Source organism: Hemitrygon akajei, chromosome 14, assembly GCF_048418815.1.
Source record: "Hemitrygon akajei chromosome 14, sHemAka1.3, whole genome shotgun sequence".
In the NCBI taxonomy this organism is placed as follows: domain Eukaryota; kingdom Metazoa; phylum Chordata; class Chondrichthyes; order Myliobatiformes; family Dasyatidae; genus Hemitrygon; species Hemitrygon akajei.
In genome coordinates this window covers 3862363-3884880 of record NC_133137.1, presented here as the reverse complement: position 1 = coordinate 3884880, position 22518 = coordinate 3862363, and the positions used below count along the sequence as shown (strand labels likewise).

Here is a 22518-nt window from a genome sequence, read left to right as displayed (position 1 = left end):
AACCCCTGTAGAATGTGATGAGGATGGGGGGTGGGAGATGGACTTTCCTCAGCCTTCGCAAAAAGTAGAGATGCTGCTGGGCTTTCTTTGCTATGGAGCTGGTGTTGAGGGACCAGGTGAGATTCTCCATCAGGTGAATACCAAGAAATTTGGTGCTCTTTACGATCTCTACCGAGGAGCCGTCGATGTTCAGGGGGGAGTGGTCGCTCCATGCCCTCCTGAAGTCAACAACCATCTCTTTTGTTTTGTTCACATTAAGAGACAGGTTGTTGGCTCTGCACCAGTCCATTAGCCGCTGCACCTCCTCTCTGTAAGCTGACTCGTCGTTCTTGCTGATGAGACCCACCACGGTCGTGTCATCAGCAAACTTGATTATATGGTTCAAGCTGTGTGTTGCAGCACAGTCGTGGGTCAGTAGAGTGAACAGCAGTGGACTGAGCACGCAACCCTGGGGAGCCCTTGTGTTCAGTGTTGGAAACTTACCTTGTGTATTTCATACAGAAGAGCCTCCAATTTCTTTATAGCATAGCTTTCCGTATTTTTTTCTCCATTTAGATATTTTTTCTTTCTGCCAAAATTAACTTTACTTTTTCCATTTGTTAATTTTTTGCCCATTATTAATATCTCTCTGCAAACTGTATCCTCTTCCCATATATTTTTGTGTCATTCACAAAGTTGTCTGCTGTATATTCCAATCAAAACCCCAAGTGATTAATATAAAACCATAAGATTTAGGAGCAGAATTAGGCCATTTGGCTCTGCTATTTCATCATGGCTGATACAATCTTCCTCTTAGCCCCAGCCTCCTGCCTTTTCCCCGTATCCCTTCATGCCCTGATCAACCAAGAATCTATCAACCTCAGCCTTAAATATACATAAAGACTTGGTCTCCACAGCTGCCTGTGGCAAAGATTTCCAGATTCACCACTCTCTGTCTAAAGAAATTACTCTTCATCTCAGTTCTAAAAGGACACCCCTCTATTCTGAGGCTATGTCCCCTAATCTTAGACTCTTCCATCAAGAGAAACATCCTCTCCACATCCACGCTATTAAGGCCTTTCACCATTCAACATGTTTAAATGAGGTCGCCTGTCATTCTTCTGAATACTAGTGAATAAAGGCCCAGAGACATCAAACACTCTTCATATGACAAGCTGTTCAATCCTGGAATCATTTTTATGAACCTCCTTTGAATCCTCTCCAGTTTCAGCACATCCTTTCTAAGATAAGGGGCCCAAAACTGCTCACATTATTCCAAGTGAGGCCTCGCCAGTACTTTACAAAGTCTCAACATTACATCCTCGCTTTTATATTTTAGTCCTCTTGAAATAAATGCTAACATCACATTTACCTTCCTCAGCACCGACACAACCTGCAAATTAACCTTTAGGGAATCCTGCACAAGGACTCCCAAGTCCCTTTCTGCTTCATATTTTTGTATTTTTTCTCCACTTAGAAAATTGTCAAGTCATTAATTTCTTCTACCAAAGTGCATGGCCACACACTTCACAACACTGTATTGCATCTGCCATTTCTTTGCCCATTCTCCTAATCTGTTCAAGTCCCTCTACTTCCTCACAGTTACCTGCTCCTTCATATATGATGATATCTTCATATCATCTCCAAACTTTGCAACAAATCCATCAATTCCATCATCCAAATTATTGACATATAACACAAAACAGATCAGTCCCAACACAGACCCTTGTGGAACACCACTAGTCACTGGCAGCCAACCAGAAAAGGCTTTATTTTTTTAAATGTATTCATTGACAGGATGTGGGTGTTGCCAGCTAGGCCAGCATCTATTGTCCATCCTTAGTTGCCCCTGAGAAGGTGGTGATGAGCTGCCTTCTTGAACTGCTGAATTTGATCATATTATGATCACTTGCCCCTAAGGGTTCTTTGACCTTAAGGTCTCTAATTAATTCCAGTTCATTGTACAACACCCAATCCAGAATAGCTGATCCTCTAGTGGACTCCACGACAAATTGCTCTAATCTAGTAGGAACTCTAGAAATTCCCTCTCCTGGAATCCAGCACCAACTGATTTTCCCAATCTACCTGCTCTCTTACTATCTTTCCTTTCGGTTAGTCCTGACGAAGGGTCTTGGCCCAAAACGTCGACAGCGCTTCTCCCTATAGATGCTGCCTGGCCTGCTGTGTTCTACCAGCATTTTGTGTGTGTTGTTGTTTGAATTTCCAGCATCTGCAGATTTCCTCGTGTTTGCGCTTTATAAATGTGGTGATATTATTTCACTTATAATTGATTCTAACAGTTTTTTGAGAAAAGATGTTAGCCTTACCAGCCTGTCACTACATGCTTCCCTCCCCTTTCTGCAGGAGTGTCACACTGGCAAATTTCCAATCTTCTGGCATCTATCCAGATTTTTTGAAAGATTATAACTGATGCATCTGTTATGTCAATGGCAACTGCTATTTTAGGATCCTAGGATACCAGCCATCCAGGCCAGGAATGATTACCCTATAAGTTAATTCGATACTGAGTGATGGTAATACTATCTAATTCCTTCAGAATGCAATATTCATTATATCCTAGCCTTTACAGATGGATGCACACAATGTTTAACTCCTCAGCCATCTCTCCAGAGTCATTCACTCAGACCTCGTCATTCAAGAATCAAGGATCACCTTTATTTGCCATATCCATTTACAAGTATGAGGAATTTGCTGTGCTGTGTTGGTGTGAGATGCAACAAAAACATTCAACAACTGCAAAGAATAAAGAATTATGTAAAAATAAAGTTAGAAGTATGGATATGGAACAATGTGTAAAAATAAACAGATATCAGCTCATATTTCCAATTGTAAATACATACTGGTATTTACATATTCTTGTATTCATATATATTTAAATAAGACAATATATAATATTCTTATATATTTAAAGATCCTCCCTGTTTTTATATTCTTCACTGATTTGTCCCCTATTTAATTACTGTATCTGTGATGTCCTCTGGATTCCAAACCCACCTAGTCTTCAGGTCTTCCGCTCTGAATTTTACTGGTCAGGGCCTGAAGGAGACAGCTGGCAGAAAGTGGCTGAGGTGAGAGGATAATCATAAAGGAAAATCTGACCTTTCCTTACCCTTCCTAACTTAGGTGCTGCAAATCGAGCTGCCCACAGCAGCAATGCTTGGAGTGATCACTGCAGTCTTTTTGAAGATCAGCTCTTCATCTGATGTTATACTTCCTTTATATTTCACTACCACTGTGCCAAATGTGATGGGCTTCAATCTGATTTGAAACCTCAAAACCAGTCACCGCTGACAGTCTGTAGGCCACCACAGTGTATACTAACACAGAGGGTTACGTCATGGCCGCTAACTTCAACCCAGAAAATGGACTCTGACCCAAAAAGAATACAGAAAGGTCTTCAACCAGAACCACTACAACATTGCATATCTTATGAGGGCAGGTCGAGCAATCTAGGGCTTTCCTCTTTGTAATGAAGGAGGATGAAAGGTGACTTGATAGAAGCGCACAAGAGGCATAGATTGAGAGGACAGCCAGAGACTTTTTCCCAGGGTGGAAATGATTTAACATCTGACAGACGATGCTGAGGATGTTCTACGAGTTTGTGGTGACCAGTGCTATCATGTTTGCTGTTGTGTGCTGGGGCAGCAGGCTGAGGGTAGCAGACACCAACAGAATCAACAAATTCATTCATAAGGCCAGTGATGTTGTGGGGGTGGAACTGGACTCTCTGACGGTGGTGTCTGAAAAGAGGATGCTGTCCAAGTTACATGCCATCTTGGACAATGTCTCCCATCCACTCCATAATGTACTGGTTAGGCACAGGAGTACGTTCAGCCAGAGACTCATTCCACTGAGATGTAACACTGAGCGACATAGGAAGTCATTCCTGCCTGTGGCCATCAAATTTTACAACTCCTCCCTCAGCGTGTCAGACACCCTGAGCCAATAGGCTGGTCCTGGACTTATTTCCACTTGGCATGATTAACTTATTATTATTTAATTATTTATGGTTTTATATTGCTATATTTCTACACTATTCTTGGTTGGTGCGGTTGTAACGAAACCCAATTTCCCTCGGGATCAATAAAGTATGTCTGTCTGTTAATACCAGGGGGCATAATTTGAAGGTGATTGGAGGAAAGTACAGTGGGAAAATAGCATAGTTAAGTGTTTTTTTTACACAGAGAGTGGTGAGTACATTAGAGGAAATTCAGTACCACTTTGATCAGCACACGTAAGATAGAAAATGGAGGGCTATGTAGGAGGAAAGAGTTAGATTGACCTTAGAGTAGGTTAAAAAGCTGACACAATGTCATGAGCTGAAGGGTCTATACTGTGCTGTAATGCTCTGTGTTCTATGTCCAGGATGTCAGTGAGCACTGGCGACATATTACTTGCTTATCCCTAAATCTCCTTGAGAAGTTGGCAGTGAAAGTCATCTTAAAGCAAGCTTGGGTTAGTGGTTAAATGAAAGTACACTGGTGAACTTGAATTAAGTTGGAACTGGGAGAAGGCTTGTACGAAGCACAAGAAGAAAGCTGCTGCATGGATGTCCTGGTTGTTGCCTGCTGGAAGTAAAGTAGTGTTGGCTACACTGCTCTCGTGCCTCCTTTATTGTAAACTGCATTGTGATGATGAGAAGGCAACATTACAGACGAAGATCAGGGGAAAATGCTTTCCTGGCAGAATAGTGAGTATGTGGAATTCGCTGCCCAGGGAAGCAGAGACTACCTCATTAAATATTTTTCAGACACAGTTAGATAGATTTTTGCAGAACAGGGGAATTACAGGTTATGAGAGAAAGACAGGTAGATGGGGCAGAGTCCACAGCACCATCAGCCATGAATGGTGGAGCAGACACCCATTTCTTATGCACTAGTTAGTATGGTGAAGGTGGTTATGAGTTTCACAATTTGCCATAACGCTCAACGATAGTTTTCTGATGAATGGCTTCTGCCCAAAACGTCCAGTTTATTCCCCTCTATAGAACCTGGATATCTCCAGCATTTTGTGTGTTGCTCAACAATATTTTCTCATGTTAGAGTTATGTAAATAATCTGAGGTAACAGTTTGTTCTCCTCAGTGGCTGGAGTTACAGGCTCTGACATAACAGGGATACCCTGGGTCCCGATGGATGGGTTACAGGCTCTGACATAACAGGGATACCCTGGTTCCCGATGGATGGGTTACAGGCTCTGACATAACAGGGATACCCTGGTTCCCGATGGATGGGTTACAGGCTCTGACATAACAGGGATACCCTGGTTCCCGATGGATGGGTTACAGGCTCTGACATAACAGGGATACCCTGGTTCCCGATGGATGGGTTACAGGCTCTGACATAACAGGGATACCCTGGTTCCCGATGGATGGGTTACAGGCTCTGACATAACAGGGATACCCTGGTTCCCGATGGATGGGTTACAGGCTCTGACATAACAGGGATACCCTGGTTCTCCTCAGTGGCAATTATAGGTATCTCCAATAATTTTGTTCATTTACAGTGAACCAAAAGAACACAGCGGTGTACACTGTAGGAACTAATAGTTTATAGTACTGCAGTAGCATTGGTTGTATTCTAATTTGTTCAGTATTTCTACATAATTTGTTACTCAATTAAATGGTAGTTTGTCTTTTTTTCATCTTTTTAGCTATTTCTATGAAACTTCAGCTAACTGGGGCAGCCAGTTAATTGGGCCAAAATGTACCAGTACCTATGTGTCCCAATTAATAATACACTGTATACAATAATTAAACAAGAGCCGTGATCTTAGTGAATGACAAACAAACTGGAGACATTCGAGGCCAATTCAGGCTCCTATCAGAATATACACAAGTGATACGTTATTATAACAGACAATAATGGCAGAAATATGGACCATAACAAATACAGCAGCACAACACATAGACATCACTTCTGCCTGAGGGAAAATAATTCTGATTCCCAGGCCTGTGTGTTCAATCAACAAAAATGTACAGTACAGAACTTGTCAGACTCCTAGCTCCCTCCTATCCCAGTTTCAATGCCTCTGTGCAGCCCAGCTCCCCGCGGTTTCAATACATGTCACACTTCCCAGCCGTCAAGCACCCACAGACACCTGTTTTTAAAATAAAGTCTGAAACATGAACCCTGTTTAATTCCACCTCCAGCCTGATTTCTCCGGTCCACATTGTCTCAGACATCCTGGACTTCTGAAATGTTTAGTTTCAGAACTACTTCAGACATCCCACCTCTCCCGGAAGTTCCGGGAGTTTCCCGCAAATTGATAGCGGCTCCCTGACGCCCGCAAATTATATACAATATCCCGGAAATCGATTTTTTTTTTTAGAGCAAGCGGGGAGGGTGGGGGGAGAGATATCAAAAATAATGACAGTGTTGCTCGCTGCACTGTTTGCAACAGTGACTTTTCTATTGCCCGTGGTGGGTTAAAATGTAAAAGACATGTTGAGGTGAGTTTAACAGGTGTCATTCCTTCATTAGCATTGCTAACGTTATTTAAACTAGCTGGCTGCCTGCTAAGGAGCTACTCTATTGCAGACGTCCCACCTCTCCCGGAAGTCTCCCGCAAATTGATGGTGGCACTTCCCTGAAAAGAGTTTTCGCAGGGTGGGATGTCTGCAACTACATTGTCCAGATACTCAATCCCGCCTTATTCAGTGCCCACTCTTCTCCCCATTCCCTTTCGTCCCCGCTCTCTCACCTCCGTTTGCCTATCTATCCCCTCTTTTCTGTTTCTTTCCCATTCCCATTCCCATTCCCGTTCCCGTTCCCGTTCCCAATCCCGATTCCTACTATACCCGGAACCTCCCATTACCTTTTCACCACCCGCACCGCCTGCCTCCACATCCAGGAAGTAGTTACCTCGGCAACCAATTGCCGCACGCCACTCCGGACGTACGCATGCTCAGTAGTGTTGGGGACGCGACACTGTTGTGACTAATTAGAGGTCACGAGGGCCATATTTGAGACTGTCAGGAGCTCAGGCCAGGACTGGACGTGGGTCATTCATTAAAACAGTTTTACTCAGAAAGACAATTCAACGCCCTGCTTCTAACAAGGTTTGGTGACTGTTAACAGGTCAACAGCAATTACAAAAAACTTGCAGCAGTATCAGTGCTTTGTTTTAGTTTGTATTGTGAACTGGCGCTTCAATAATTTCCGTTTAAATATTCATTCCCTTCTCTACTATATTCGGAGCATCGCACACAGAATGTTCTCGGAACTCAGCGGCTCAGGCAGTATCTATGGAGGGAAATTTGGAATCGATGTTTCGGGCCAAGACCCTTTATAAAGACTGGAAAGGAAGGGGACAGAAACCCAGAATAAGAAAGTGTAGGATGGGGCTATCACAATTTGTCAGGAGATTGAATTGAATTGACTTTATTCCTTACATCCTTCACATACACGAGGAATAAAATTCTTTACGTTATGTCTCCGTCTAAATATGCAATGTGCAATCATAGTAATTTATAATAAATAGAACAGTCAATGCAACATAGAAATACAGTACACTCAGATCAGTCTGATGGCCTGGTGGAAGAAGCTGTCCCGGAGCCTGCTGGTCCTGGCTTTTATGCTGCGGTACCATTTCTCGGATGGTAGCAGCTGGAACACTTTGTGGTTGGGGTGACTCGGGTCCCCAATGATCCTTCGGGTCCTTTCTTCGCACCTGTCTTTGTAAATGTCCTGAAGTTCACAACTACAGATGTGCTGGGCTGTCCGCACCACTCTCTGCGATTGAGGGAAGTACAGTTCCCATCCCAGGCAGTGATGCAGCCAGTCAGGATGCTCTCAATCATGCCCCTGTAGAAAGTTCTTAGGATCTGGAGGCCCATACCAAACTTCCTCAACCGACTGAGGTGAAAGAGGTGCTGTTGAGAAGGTGCTGTTGGCGAGGCCACACTTGGAGTACTGTGTCCAGTTCTGGTCGCCTCACTATAGGAAGGATGTGGAAGCATTGGAAAGGGTACAGCGGAGATTTACCAGGATGCTGCCTGGTTTAGAGAGTATGGATTATGATCAGAGATTAAGGGAGCTAGGGCTTTACTCTTTGGAGAGAAGGAGGATGAGAGGAGACATGATAGAAGTGTACAAGATATTAAGAGGAATAGATAGAGTGGACAGCCAGCGCCTCTTCCCCAGGGCACCACTGCTCAGTACAAGAGGACATGGCTTTAAGGTAAGGGGAGGGAAGTTCAAGGGGGATATTAGAGGAAGGTTTTTCACTCAGAGAATGGTTGGTATGTGGAATGCACTGCCTGAGTCAGTGGTGGAGGCAGATACACTAGTGAAATTTAAGAGACTACTAGACAGGTATATGGAGGAATTTAAGGTGGGGGTTATTATGGGAGGCAGGGTTTGAGGGTCGGCACAACATTGTGGGCCGAAGGGCCTGAAATGTGCTGTACTATTCTATGTTGTGCCTTTTTCACCACACAGCCAGTATGTACAGACCACGTGAGGTCCTCGGTGATGTGGATGCCGAGGAACTTAAAGCTCTTCACCCTCCCAACCCCAGATCCATTGATGTCAACAGGAGTGGCCTGTCTTCATTCCTCCTGTAGTTCACAATTAGCTCCTTTGTTTTTGCAACATTGAGGGGGGAGGTTGTTTTCTTGATACCACTGTGTCAGAGAGATGACTTCTTCCCTGTAGGCTGCCTCATTATTATTTGAAATTAGGCCAATCAGTATAGTGTTATCAGCAAATTTAATTAACAGATTACAGCTGTGGGTGGCAACACAGTCATGGGCATACATGGAGTATAGGAGGGGGCTTAGTACACAGCCCTGATGGGCTTTTGTTTTGAGAATCAGAGGGATGGTGGTGAGGGAGCCCACTCTTACCACCTGCCGGCGATCTGACAGGAAGTTCAGGATCCAGCTGCACAAGGCAAGGTCAAGACTGATAGCTCTGAGCTTCCTGTTGAGCCTGGATGGAATTACGGTGTTGAATGGGTGAAACCAGGTGGTGGGGGGGGGGGGGGGAATGATGCCTTGTTCTGTATGATGTTTTGTCTGCCACAAAATGCCAGAACTCCTGGTGGTTAGCCATTTCAATTCAACTCCCCATTCCCATTCTGACATGTGTCCGTGCCCCTTACTCCTCTTCAGCCAGATCAGGTCAGGTGCCCTCCAACCTGATGCCATGAACATTGATACTTTTCTGGTAATTCTCCTCCCCCCCCACCCCCACACCTTCTCTCTTCCTCCATTCCCCATTCTGATTACCCTGTCACTCCTTCTCACCTGCCCACTCCTTCCTGTGGTTCCCCTCCTCTCCCTCTTCCATGCTCCACTTCCTCGCCACCTTCTCCAGCTCTTTACCTCTCCCACCGATTACCTCCCAGCTTTCTACCTCATCCACCACCGCCATTCAGCCTCACCTGCTCTCATATGTCACCTGCTAGCTTGTAGTCTTCCCCACCCCCACTCCACTTTCCTTTCCCTTCTCGATGAAGAGTCTCAGTCCAAAACATTGACTGTTTATTTCCCTGACTTGTGTTGCCTGACTTGCTCCAGCATTTTGTGTGTGTTGTATCTCCCAATCTACTCCAAAGTGGCCCTTGTATCTTATTTGACTTCCTGCACAGCACCTTCTCGGTAACGGTGACACCATTTTTTGCATTCTGTTTTCTTTTTGCTACCTTGATGTAATCATGAACAGCCAACAAAAGTTCTTCACTTTAACTTGGTACATGTGACTATAACAAACCAGTCCAATCAGGCTCCGAAGTATCTGAAGATGTTTTGCTGACTTGGAAGTCTAACGTATGTACAATTTATCAAACTTATCAAATGGTGAAAGGCCTTGGTAGAGTGAATGTAGAGAGGATGTTTCCTATGATGGGAGAGTCTAAGACCAGGAGACACACAACCTCGGGATAGAGGGGTGTCCTTTTAGAACAGAGATGAGGAGGAATTCTTCAGGCAGAGAGTGGTGAATCTGTGGAATTCTTTGCCACAGGCCACTGTGGAGGCCAGGTCTGTAAGTATATTTAAGGCAGAAGTTGATAGATTCTTGATTGGTCAGGGCATGAAGGGATACATGGAGAAGGCAGGAGATTGGGGCAGAGAGGAAAATTAGATCAGCCATGTTGAAGTGGTGGAGCAGACTCGATGGGTCAAATGGCCTAATTATGCTCCTATATCTTTACGGTCTTATAGACAGAGTCTGTTGGGGGAGGCTGGTTTCCATAATGTTTTGAGTTGTGTCCCCAACTATCAGTAGTTTCTTGAGGCCTTGGGCAGATCAATAGACGTCTGAAAGTATTGATTATCAGTCACAAGAGCAGAAGCATGGTTTAGTTTGACTACCTGTGATGCATCTTGGGATAAACTTTACATTGTAGGTGGGTAAACTGAAACCGTGCACTTGTGAAGGTGCGGTTACAGCCTGTTACCACCAGTTGGTGCTGTTAAATAGCCTATGGTTGACCAGGGCTCTCGGTGAGTGGAGACAGGAGTCTGCAGCAACACAATCTGCTGGAGGAACTGAGCGGGTCGAGCACCAACTGTGGAGAGAAGGAATTGTCCCTGCCGGAGTTCCTCCAGCATTTTCTGTGTGTTGCTCCAAATTCCAGCATCTATATCCTTCTTCACCTACACTGTCTCCACGATGCACAGTATTCCAGATGTGATCTTACCAATGTTTATTCAATTTTCCTCACAATAAATTATAATGTTGCTAGTTTTCCTAATTCCTTCTGTATAGACAACTTTGCGTTTTCCCTTGTAATATTCCATTTACCATTCCTTTGGTTACTTGTTTAACTGTTCCTAAGATTTTTCTTCTGACTTACAAAATGGGACCCGTCTGCAGAACAAATCTGTTGAGCCCACAATGGTGACCCTACGTTTCCATTTGTCTGTTACTTTAATCCTGTCACTCTGAGCTCTGTGTCTTCACCCTTTTGCACTGTAAGCAGTCGTGTAGGCTCAAGATACTGTACCCGCTGTCTGGCTATGTTACAGTCCTCAGCTTTCAGCATTAAACAAACCAGCCCTTACAGCTCATATCAGACCTGGAGAGTTCTAATGTAAAGTCATCAAACTGGAATGTTAAACACATTTATTTTCCCAGTGGCTACATCCCATTCCCATTCCGACATGTCAACACTTCACCTGCTTGTCATTCGGGGTCATCCAGTGCTCCCCAGTGCGGACTCCTCTACATCAGTGAGAACTGGCGTAGATTGGGGTAACTGCTTTGTCGAGCACTTTCACTCTGTTCACCAAAGCAGGATTTCCCAGTGGACAACCATTCCAATCCCCATTCCCATTCTGAGGTGCCAGTCCATACCCTCCTCAACTGCCGCAATGAGGTTACTCGCAAGCTGGAAGAGTAAATCCTCATATTCTGTCTGGGTAGCCTCTGACCTGACAGCGTGGGCATTGATTTCTCTCACCCAGTAATTTCTCCCCCCTCCCCCTTCTCTCTTTTTCCATTCCCATTCCAGCTCAATTCTTACCCTTTCTCTTCTCCTCACCTCCCTCCTCACTTCATAGCCCCTCATCCATCCATCAACCTACCCCTCCCCTGGCTTCACTTGCCAGCTTGAACTTCCCTTCCCTCGCCTTCTTACTTTGGCTTTGTTCCCCCTCCCTTTCCAGTCCCGACAAAGGGTCTCAGCCCAAAATGTTAACTGTTTATTCCTCTCCATAGATGCTGCCTGACCTGCTGATCTCCCCCAGGACTTTGCAGAATCTCTTGTGTTTATTTCCTCTCTACAGACCTCGACTGGCCATGTCTTGAATTGCCTGTAATTCCAGTTGTTGTGGCACTGTTACAGTATAGCTTTCCTCTCTGCTTTGTCCTCATTAGCCTTCAACTTACCACTGTGCTCCTTCAGAAGTTAACTATCACTGACAAACATTCGGCCAACACCAAGCTGTATCATTCACTCGCCCTTGTCCTCTCCTCCTGATTGATTCGCCTTTATTTATCACATGTGCATCAAAACATGTAGTGAAATGAGTTGTTTGCGTTGACAACCAACACACCGGTCAAGATGGTGTCTGTGTACAACACTCCTACAGTCGACATCTTCTGGTTAGACCACAAAACCATATATTTCACTTCTTTTAAGTCTTTTACATTTGTTGTTTGCCTTGATTCTGGGACTGCTGGAGTCTGTGATTTGCTGTTTGGAGATTGTTTGGGTGTTTCAGCATTCTGCAGTCACAGAGGATTCCAGGAGAGAGGGGCAGTGTTAACAAACCTCATGGTGGGCAGGCTGCAGGATGAGGCACAAACCGATGTTTGACTACATTTTGCCAATTAAACCTACACTGTACACTGATTGAAGCGATGGGGGAAATCGAATCATCTAAGAGAGGTTGACGGTGAGCGCCTTTTAATTGCTCAGGATCGCTTTGCTATGCTACCAGAGAGGGACAGCCTGCCACTGTGCCCGGAGAACGGTGCCCAGGTTTCGTCTGTTTTGGATGTAGACTTGGACTTTTTTTTTCGGTCTTATAGAGTTTTTATTTCCTGTGCTTTTCACCCGATCTTTCTCGTGTTTGTTTGGGGAATATTTGGGGGTTGATGATCACGCTGTCTTTCCTTTCTTTGTTTCATGGCCATCCGGGGAAAAAGAATTTCAGAGTTGTATACTTCGATAATGAATGAACCTTCGTGCTGGGTGCGGCCTGCAAGTGTCACCACACATTCAGATGCTGACGTAGCATGTCCACAATGCTCAACTGAACAACACAGAACACAACTAAACAGAACATACCAAGTAACAAAACAGCAATAGCAAAGTAAGTCCCTTTCCTGCCTCCCACTCACACATGGACAGTACTCCAACCCCAGGGTGGCCACTGGACATCCATTCTCAAGGCTTCACACACTGGCCTTCAACTTCCGGACTTCTGATCAACCTTCAGGCTTTGACTTTTGGTATCGATCCCTGGACTAGCTGATAATGGAACCCCAAACTCCAGACTTGAACACAGTTCCCCTTATTCCCTCCATTTCTGCCCCTTCTCTGAAACTTAATGTATCGCTACGCTGTATCCCAGACTTTTGATTGACCTGGGAACTTCAATCTTCAGTGCTGACCCCCAGACTAGCCAATAACAGGATCCTGCAGCTCAAACTCCTTCTTGCACAGACATGCGCTGACCCGGGACAGCCTGACAATCAGTCTGACTCAGATATGACAGAGGACACAGCCTCTGAATAGAGTGGTGTCCTTTTAGAACGGAGATGAGGGGGAATTTCTTTAGCCAGAGAGCGTTGAATCCATGGAATTCTTTGCCACAGGCAGCTGTGGAGGCCAAGTCTTTATGTATATTTAAGCCAGAGGTTGATAGATTCTTGATTGGTCAGGGCATGAAGGGATACGGGGAGAAGGCAGGAGACTGGGGGGCTAAGAGGAAAATTGGATCAGTCACGATGAAATAGCAGAGCAGACTCAGTTGGCCAAATGATCTAATTCTGCTCCTGTATCTTATGGTCTTACAGCAGAGCCACTGTTGACCAGGGGTGTATGGGATGTCCACCTCTGGTGGTGGGCTTGTCGTGCTCTGCCCAGGGGCAGATCATCCACTTTTGGTCCCCACCCACCACCCAGCTCTCACCTGCGGTTCCAAGTAACTGTCGGCATGCGACAGTGGCCACACCCCACTGCCTCACTCCGACAGGCCGGCTAAATCAAGTGAGGGTAGCCAGGAATCTCCAACCCCAGTGAGACAGGGATATGCCTGCCCAGTTCTGATGGACTGGGCAGACGAAATCAGCTACAGGATCCAACCAACAGGAAGGCGGTGCTGCCGTGCTTCATGGAGAGTGAAGGGCATGAATGACAAGGCACCCAAGCCATCAGCCGAGGAAGTGTCCAGACATATGATTTTTTCGTACCAGTGCACCAACGTTTTTTGAGGCCGAGAGAGTGGAACTGCCCTAGTGCAATGGCTTTTTCACCTGAAACCTCCTCCCATACCGGTTACATCATCGGCGGAAGCAACGGGGCAGCTAACACTGTTGACCAGGAAAAGCATCATATGGAGGTACATTCTCCTGACAGATGCAGTTTGACACACTGGGTAGGTCCAGCTGGGTCTCCCAGACCTGATACAAATATCTGCTAAAAATCCAATAATGAAGAGCATTAACCAAAATTCTAAAGAAAATCTGCAAGCTTATTGGATTAAGTATTTTCAGTGTTTGTGAGCATGCACCTGCATGTGCTCCTGTGAGTCAATGGGATTGTCAGTACTGAATATGTGTGAGTGAGTTGGTGTGGTGGGTGCGTGTGTTGAAGAAAGCATGTTAAAGCATGCATACTGTATGTGTGAATACAGGCAGGTATGTGTGTGTGCGGAGGCAGTCGTATTAGAGCGTGTGTGTGTGTGTGTGTGTGTGTGTGTGTGTGTGTGTGTGTGTGTGTGTGTGTGTGTGTGTGTGTGTGTGTGTGTGTTGTGTGTGTGTGTGTGTGTGTGTGTGTGTGTGTGTGTGTGTGTGTGTGTGTGACTAAAGCTGTGAACTGGGAGTGTTAATGGGAATACTTGTGCATTTGCGAATGTAAGATTGGTTGGTGGGTTGCTTTTATAAATGGGATGGATGAAGTAAGCCCTCATTGGGAGTGACTGAGTTGACTAGGTGTCCTTGGGGGGTGGGGGGGGGGGGGGGGGGGGGTGTGTGTGTGTGTGTGGTGTGTGTGTGTGTGTGTGTGTGTGTGTGTGGTGTGTGTGTGTGTGTGTGTGTGTGTGTGTGTGTGTGTGTGTGTGTGTGTGTGTGTGTGTTCATTTTTAATTTGAAGTATTGGTACAATCAGATATAATCAGTGCCATTTGATAGAAACAGCCCAAGTTTAATTTTTGTTGGTATCTGCAGGTATGAAAATTGGATGGTTTCTATACTGACAGATAGTGACTATTTTGCACCAGAAGGCAGGGTGGAGAATGCATTCCAGGGAATCACATTTAGGTGATATTGTGCTTTAGCATTCCTGGCGTTGTTGGATCTGTGTTTGTGTTTTATGCATTGTATTTGAACTGCGACTGCATGGTTTGTGAACACATCCCAGATCAGCACAGAGTTTGTGAATACTCCCGTGTGTCTGCTAACCTCACGAATAGTTTCAGTATGTTTTTGTGTGGAGAAGTGTGAGGTGGGACGGGTGTGTACTCCCGAGTGTGAGGGAAGGCTGCGCTTCTCAGCTCTCCCACTCTCTCTCTGTGCAAGCTCATTTTGACCTGTAAATGGGAGAGTTAACGATTGCGAGAGTGTTGATTCTGTGAGCAGGGGTGTTGGGATTTAAGTGATGGTTTATGTGAGGGCGAGTTTTTCAAAAGGGCTACTTTCGTGTGAGTGAGAACCAAAAGGGACTTTAAAAGTGTGGGGAACGTGTCTGGGGAATCCAAGCGTTTGTTTTCTGGATGATTTAGTTCCCGAAAGCAATGATGCTTTCTGCAGGAATTCACAGGGTGGCTGTGCAGAGTGGGAGTGTGTGTTTAACGGGGTGGTGAGGGGGGGGGGTGCAGTTTGATCAGTATTAAGGAGCTAGGGGTTGGGGGGGGCAGATGCCTTTGTAACCTGAATGTATGGACCTGTGTTTGTAGTTTACAGGGTAGGTCTCTGGCGCCTCTCAGCCTGGGAACTCCAGGCATTCTCAACTTGTTCACGGAGCGAAACATCTGCTCAGTTCCAGGGCACTGACCCCGGGGTGAAAGGTCGGGGCCTCTAATAGTTAACTTCCCTCTTTTGCACAAATAGAGAAGCCGTGGCAGTGCACATGATGAGAAAAGAAGCAAGGAGTTCAAACGGCCCTTAAATAGCACCATCGCGCCTCATCGGCTTCCCGCATCAAGGGCTCTGCATGCCTGCACTTACAGAGGCTGTCACACAATGTGACCGCTCCATACATTCATCTTGTCTTTTAACAAACAGCCTTGAAACGCGGATTAGTCACTGGAAGAAGTGCACAATATTTGCTGTGCATTTTTTTTCCTTTCCCTCCCTCTCTCCCCCGAAAACCTGGGCTATTGGGTTTCTAAATCGCTTTGCTTATAAACAGATGTGATATTAATTGGGAGAACTCATTTCATCCTGGGAAGTGTTTATCTTTGTGTCAGCCAGTGAAAAGGGCAGTCTCCGAGACATTGATGTGGTCAAACTGTTCGGCTGTGTGTGGGAGGTGGTCTTAATTGTCCAGCTATCGGGGGCAGGATCACTGCCGATGTGGAATGCAGAGACAGCGGGTTTTACAGATAACAGACAGAAGTTGACTAAAGACTTACCCGAGAGTCAGTGTGACAGCCTGACCTGCTGTATCACAGGCTTCAAAGTGTCCAGTAGGTCGTCACTCTGATCCCCAGCTTTTGAATGAACTAAGATCTAATTCAATGAATCTGCTTTGACAGGGAGTGCTGAAATTCTCCCATCAGCACCATCCCCCTTCAAAGGATGTCCCTTCAACTGGAAACATGTGTGGGATATCTTTTACCCATTTTTCTTTAAACTAAATGGAAAGCATCTGAGTGTGAATCGTGTGAAAACGTGTCACCAGATCACAGCTTGTGGCAAAAATCAGTGCACTGCCCTTTTGACCATTACGAAAGGAAATATATTCAGACATATTTTCACCCCTCGTCAGTAAATCCTCAAAAACCAGGCTCTCACTAACAAGTTCCCTCTCTACTAGACCCAATCTCCTCTCTACTAGACCCAATCTCCTCTCTACTAGACCCAAACTCCTCTCTACTAGACCCAAACTCCTCTCTACTAGACCCAAACTCCTCTATAATAGACCCAAACTCCTCTCTACTAGACCCAAACTCCTCTCTACTAGACCCAAACTCCTTTATTCTTAATACCAGACACCCTCTCCCCAGTCCCTCTCACTACCAGACACCCTCGACCAGTCCCTCTCACTACCAGACACCCTCTCCCAGTCCCTCTCATTAACACGTTCTCTCTCTACTAGACACAAACTCCTTCCATTCTTAATGGACCTCCTCTAGTACTGGACCTCTTGGACCCTCTCACTACCAGACACTCTCCACCAGTCCCTCTCATTACCAGACACCCTCAACTAGTCCCTCTCATTACCAGACACCCTCGACCGATCCCTCTCACTACCAGACACTCTCAACTAGTCCCTCTCACTACGAGATACCCTCAACCAGATCCTCTCACTATCAGACAGCCTCGACCAGTCCCTCTCACTACCAGACAGCCTCGACCAGTCCCTCTCACTACCAGGCAGCCTCGACCAGTCCCTCTCACTAACACGTTCTCTCTCTACTAGACACAAACTCCTTCCATTCTTAATGGACCTCCTCTAGTACTGGACCTCTTGGACCCTCTCACTACCAGACACTCTCCACCAGTCCCTCTCATTACCAGACACCCCTCAACTAGTCCCTCTCATTACCAGACACCTTCGACCGATCCCTCTCACTACCAGACACTCTCAACTAGTCCCTCTCACTACGAGATACCTCAACCAGATCCTCTCACTATCAGACAGCCTCGACCAGTCCCTCTCACTACCAGGCAGCCTCGACCAGTCCCTCTCACTACCAGACAGCCTCGACCAGTCCCTCTCACTACCAGACAACCTCGCAGTCCTTCTCATGACCAGACATGCTGAAGAAGGCTGTCTCACTACCAAACACCCTAGACCATTCCCTCTCAGTACCAGGATCCCTCTAGGATCAGATTTACTCATCTGCCCTGAGTTACCTGATTTCCTCCATTACCAGATTCCGTGGTGCCAATCTTTCTTAAGACCAGACCTTCTCTGTTACTTTGTCACTCATCCTCTCCACCACTGTGAGTCACATTGAACAGCCCTGGGAGAGGCCCTTTGGCACACAATGTTGTGCCAATCTAACTAAACCAATGGCATTAATCCCTTCGACCGGCACGTGGTCCATATCCGTAAGATATAGGAGCAGAATTAGGCCATTTGGCCCATCACATCTGCTCCACCATTTCATCATGGCTGATCCAATTTTTCCTCTCAGCCTCAATCTCCTGTCTTCTCTCTCTATCTTCTCATGCCCTGACCAGTCAAGTATCTATCAACCTCTGCCTTAAACATACATTAAAACTTGGGCTCCATAACTGCCTGTGGCAAAGAATTCCACAGATTCATGTCTCTCTGTCTATAGAAAGTCCTCTTCATCTCTGTTCTAAAAGGCCCCCCTCTATTCTGAGGCTGTGTCCTCCGGTCTAAGACTCTCTCTCCGTAGGAAATATCCTCTCCACTTCCACTCTGTCAAGGCTTTTCACCATGAGAAGGTTTCAATGAGTTCACCCCCCATTCATCTGAATTCTCGTGAATACAGGGCCAGAACTCTTCATATGACAAGCCTTTCAATGCTGGAATAATTTTCGTGAATCTCTTTTGAACCCTCTGCAGTTTTAGCACACCCTTTTTGAGATAAGGGGCCCAAACTTGTTCACAATACTGCAAGTGAGGCCTCACCAGTGCTTAATAAGGTCCTTGCTTTTATATTCTAGTCCTTTTGAAATGAATGCTAACATCACATTTGCCTTCCTCACCACAGACTCAACCTACAAATTATCTAATCCCTTTTGTTGGCTGGAGAGATTGAATTTAAGAGCAAGGGGTTATGCTGCAAGTGTACAGGGTGCTGGTGAGGCTGCAGTTGGAGTACTGTGTGCAGTTCTGGTCTCCTTACTTGAGGAAGGATATACTGGCTTTGGAGGAAGTGCAGAGGAGGTTCACCAGGTTGATTCCAGAGATGAGGGGGTTATTCTATGAGGAGAGATTGAGTCACCTGGGGACTGTACTCATTGGAATTCAGAAGAATGAGAGGAGATTTTATAGAAACGTATAAGATTATGAAAGGGATAGATAAGATAAAGTCTGGAATGTTCTTTCCACTGGTAGGTGAGACTAGAACTAGGGGACATAGCCTCAAGATTTGGTGGAGTAGATTTGGGATGAAGATGAGGAGGAACTGCTTTTCCCAGAGAGTGGTAGATCTGTGGAATTCTCTGCCCAATGAATTTACCTCAGTAAATATATTTAAGACAAGGTTGGATAGAATTTTGCATAGTAGGGGACCCTGAGACCTTATCCTTAATAATTGACTCCAACATCTTCCCAGTCACTGAAGTCAGACTAACTGCTTTATAGTTTCCTTTCTTCTGTCTCTCTCCCTTCTTGAAGAGTGGAATGACATTTGCAATTTTCCAATCCTTCAGAACCATTCCAGAATCCGGTGATTCTTGAAAGATCAATTCTAATGACTCCAAATCATTACTGATGCCTCTGTTCTCTCCATATTCATGTGCCTATCTAAGAGCCTCTTAAGTACCTCCAACTCCCACCACCACCCTAGGCAGCACATTCCAGGGACCCAGCCCTCTTTGTGTAAAAATTGCTTGATCCGCACATCTCCTTTGAACTTACCCTCTCTGACCATAAATACATGCCTCTAGTATTAATCATTTCAGCTCTAGGGAAAAAAAGATACCAGCTGTCCACTCTATCTCCGCCTCTCATATTGTTATGAACTTTTATCAGGATTCCTCTCAGCCTCCGACACTCCAGGGAAAGTTTTTCCAGCCTCTCCTTATTGCACCTGCCCTCTGATCTAGGCAGTTCAACTTCTCTCGTACCAACCGCCCCCCCCCCCCCCCACTCCTTTACAGCTAGACCTTCTCCACTATCAGGTCCCCTCAATTGGAGTCTCTCTGGAACCAGACCTCTTAGTTTCTCCCAGTTCTGGTTTCTTCTGTTAAAATGGCCCCTCCATTATCCAGCCCCGTTAAGCTCCAGACTCACCCTCCCCCCACCTCGCAGTTTCATAAAGACTGCCCGGCCATCTTCAGAGGTGAGTCTGGATAGTATCATTAGGCGAATGAAATCCCTTGCCCTCTCGACCTCCACCTTTGTAACAACAGTAATTAAATGGCATTTAGGAGCAGGAATCCCAGCTGATTTTTTCCCTCCCTCTCTTTCTGATGCAAGGGCATCGAGTTGAATTTAATGTTCATTTTTCCTCCCAAGTTAGATCGATCTCCTTCTTAAATATAATCTATGAATTGAGAGTTTGTACACTGGGAGATCATTCCCTCTAGATGAAAAAAGCATACCTAATACTTGTTCTGAACAGCGTTTCGTTAATCACTGGGAGTTTTGATTTAGGGTACCCTGTGAGCACAGGGTTAGATGGAGAGCAGGCTCTTGCCAGTGCCTGGCCATTTTAATCCTCTTAACTACTTCCAGGCTTCTTCTCTCTGCCTTTACAGCAAGCTCTGTGTTATTTATACACTTTATATATCCCCTTTTCATTGGGATGCTGTTTGTTCACACTTCCTGCCTAGGTTTGGATATTCCCAGGTTTTGCAGGGACACACTTTCTGTATATTTCATTAATGTTATTGGTCAGTATGGAAAATCATTTGGCAGATTTTTAGTCAGTATACAAGCACCCACCACACAATAAAACCATCACAGATTCGTAATTTGTGCTCCAAGTCTCATTCAGACTAACGAAACACCTAACCTGTGATTTTTCCTCACTAAAAAGAATAAGGTTTGCCACTCACTCAGTTGTGGATTCATGCAGAGCTCCAGTGCGGTGAGACGTACACTTACGTTGTTCTAAGGTTTCGTGCATACGGAGGACAGCAGCATTCAAAAACCAAGCCTGTGCATGGACTCACAGAGGCAAACGTCCTGCTGTTGCAAAACAACACATTTCAACTCATTTACATCAGAGATTCTGATTCTGATACACACGCACACACACAGTACATACACACACTCGTACACGTACACATGTGCATGTAATGCTTTCCATAGGTGATTGAGTGACTGATTGGTTGTCCTTTGTATCCAGCAATAGCAATTTCAGAGCAACACACACACACACACAAAAAGCTGGACAAACTCAGCAGGTCAGGCAGAGTCTATGGAGAGGAATAATTGGTCATCGTTTTGGGCCAAGACCCTTCATCATGATTGGAGAGGAAGGGAAATGGAGCCCCTTCAAATCTGTGAAGGGGTTTCTTCAAAGTTTCATACCAGTGGGGGAGAGTTTTTAAAGTGGAAAAGGCATTTCACTGAGGCAGTTCCACTCTCTCAACCTCAGAAGTCTGGGTCCAGTGGTGCGTGGAGTCATCACAACTGGGGTCTTCCTTGGTTGCAGTGGATGGCCATGACTTCTACTAGCCTGGTCATGCCCATTGCTTTCCACAAAACATTCCTGGCCATTGATCTCATTCTCCCAGTCCTTCTGCCTTGGAGGACCACCAGAGATACACATAGACAAAATGAAGCACATACTATACAGACAATGAGAGAAATGCACAGATAAATGTACTAACATCGATACATGTAAGTAATAATACACATACACCACAACAACAAGCATCCCTCTGAATACTGACACACAAATGTGTTCGGGCACACATGCACAAAAGCACTGACAAAATCATAGACTGAAACAGACATTTACAAACAGGCATAGACAGACAGAACCCAAAGCTCATGGATATATGTGCATTGTCAGATAGACATACTATAGGCACAGACACTCTGAGGAACACACTCACATACATAAAAGGTCAGCACCACATCAAGGGGCTGAAGGGCCTGTTCTGTGCTATAATACTTATGTATGAAAGAAAACACACACACACACACAGTCACATGCCAATCAAACAAAGGCACACATACATTGACAAGCAGACAAGCGCACATGCACGAGCATGAACATGCAAAGATATGAGTGTATTTACATAACATCTTTGGTATAGGAAAATATCTCAAAGCTCTTCTCGGAGTAATAATCTGACAAAATATGATATTAAGTCTCATAAAAGTATTTGTACAGATAACCAAAAGTTTGGTCAAAGAGGGAGAACTTCAGTAAGTATTAAAGAAGGAGAGCGAGGTTGAGAGCTGGAAGGATTTAGTGCAGGAATGCGAGAGTGGGCTTGGAAAGCTGAGAGAACTACCACCAACAGTGAGGCAATTAATTCAGGGATAATGAAGATTTCAGGGTTGGAGGAGCTCAGATATTTTTCTGCTTGTGGCTGTAGGATGCAAAAAAAAAAGGTCATGGAAGGACCTGAAAGTAAAAAGGAAAGCTTTAAAGGCAGTGGTACTGTTTACATGCAGAAAATGTAAGCTTGTATGCATGGGATTGCTGAGTAAACAGGACTAGACATGAACTGAACACAAGTAGCAGAGGTTTAGAAGACCTCAAATTTATGAGAGTTTATGAGCTCGTGGCAGATGTTAGATTGTTACTGCTGGTGAGAACCAAGCTGGTCGAGAAAATTCAGAGGGAAATGAAAACAAAATAAGGAAGCAAGTGAGAGAGCAGCAAATAGGGAGTAAACATAAAAAGGAGTCGAAAAATGTCGTGAACAGGTGAAGGGTTGTAAGAAGAGAATTGGGGCCTGTCAGAGACTAAAAAGGAAATTCGTCTACACTACATAGATACCTTGAATCATTTTTCACCATGGAACATAATGTTGCTGGAATCACCACAAGGGAAGACCTGATTCCAATTCTGCAC

General features: G+C 45.2%; 1 protein-coding gene across 3 annotated transcripts in view; it reads right to left on the bottom strand.

The window, feature by feature from the left end:
• LOC140738234 (ADP-ribose pyrophosphatase, mitochondrial-like) overlaps positions 1 to 20583 on the bottom strand; it is a 39882-nt gene extending 19299 nt beyond the window's left edge. For 2 of the 3 annotated variants that reach the window (XM_073065361.1, XM_073065363.1), the window contains exon 1: positions 6816 to 6887. In XM_073065361.1, coding sequence (XP_072921462.1) covers positions 6816 to 6847 — 32 coding nt within the window. In that variant the 5' untranslated portion in view covers positions 6848 to 6887. Of the gene's footprint in view, positions 1 to 6815; positions 6888 to 20539 lie in introns of those variants that run through there. The other variant, XM_073065362.1, reaches the window with a different exon arrangement.
• Positions 20584 to 22518: the final 1935 nt, after the last annotated feature.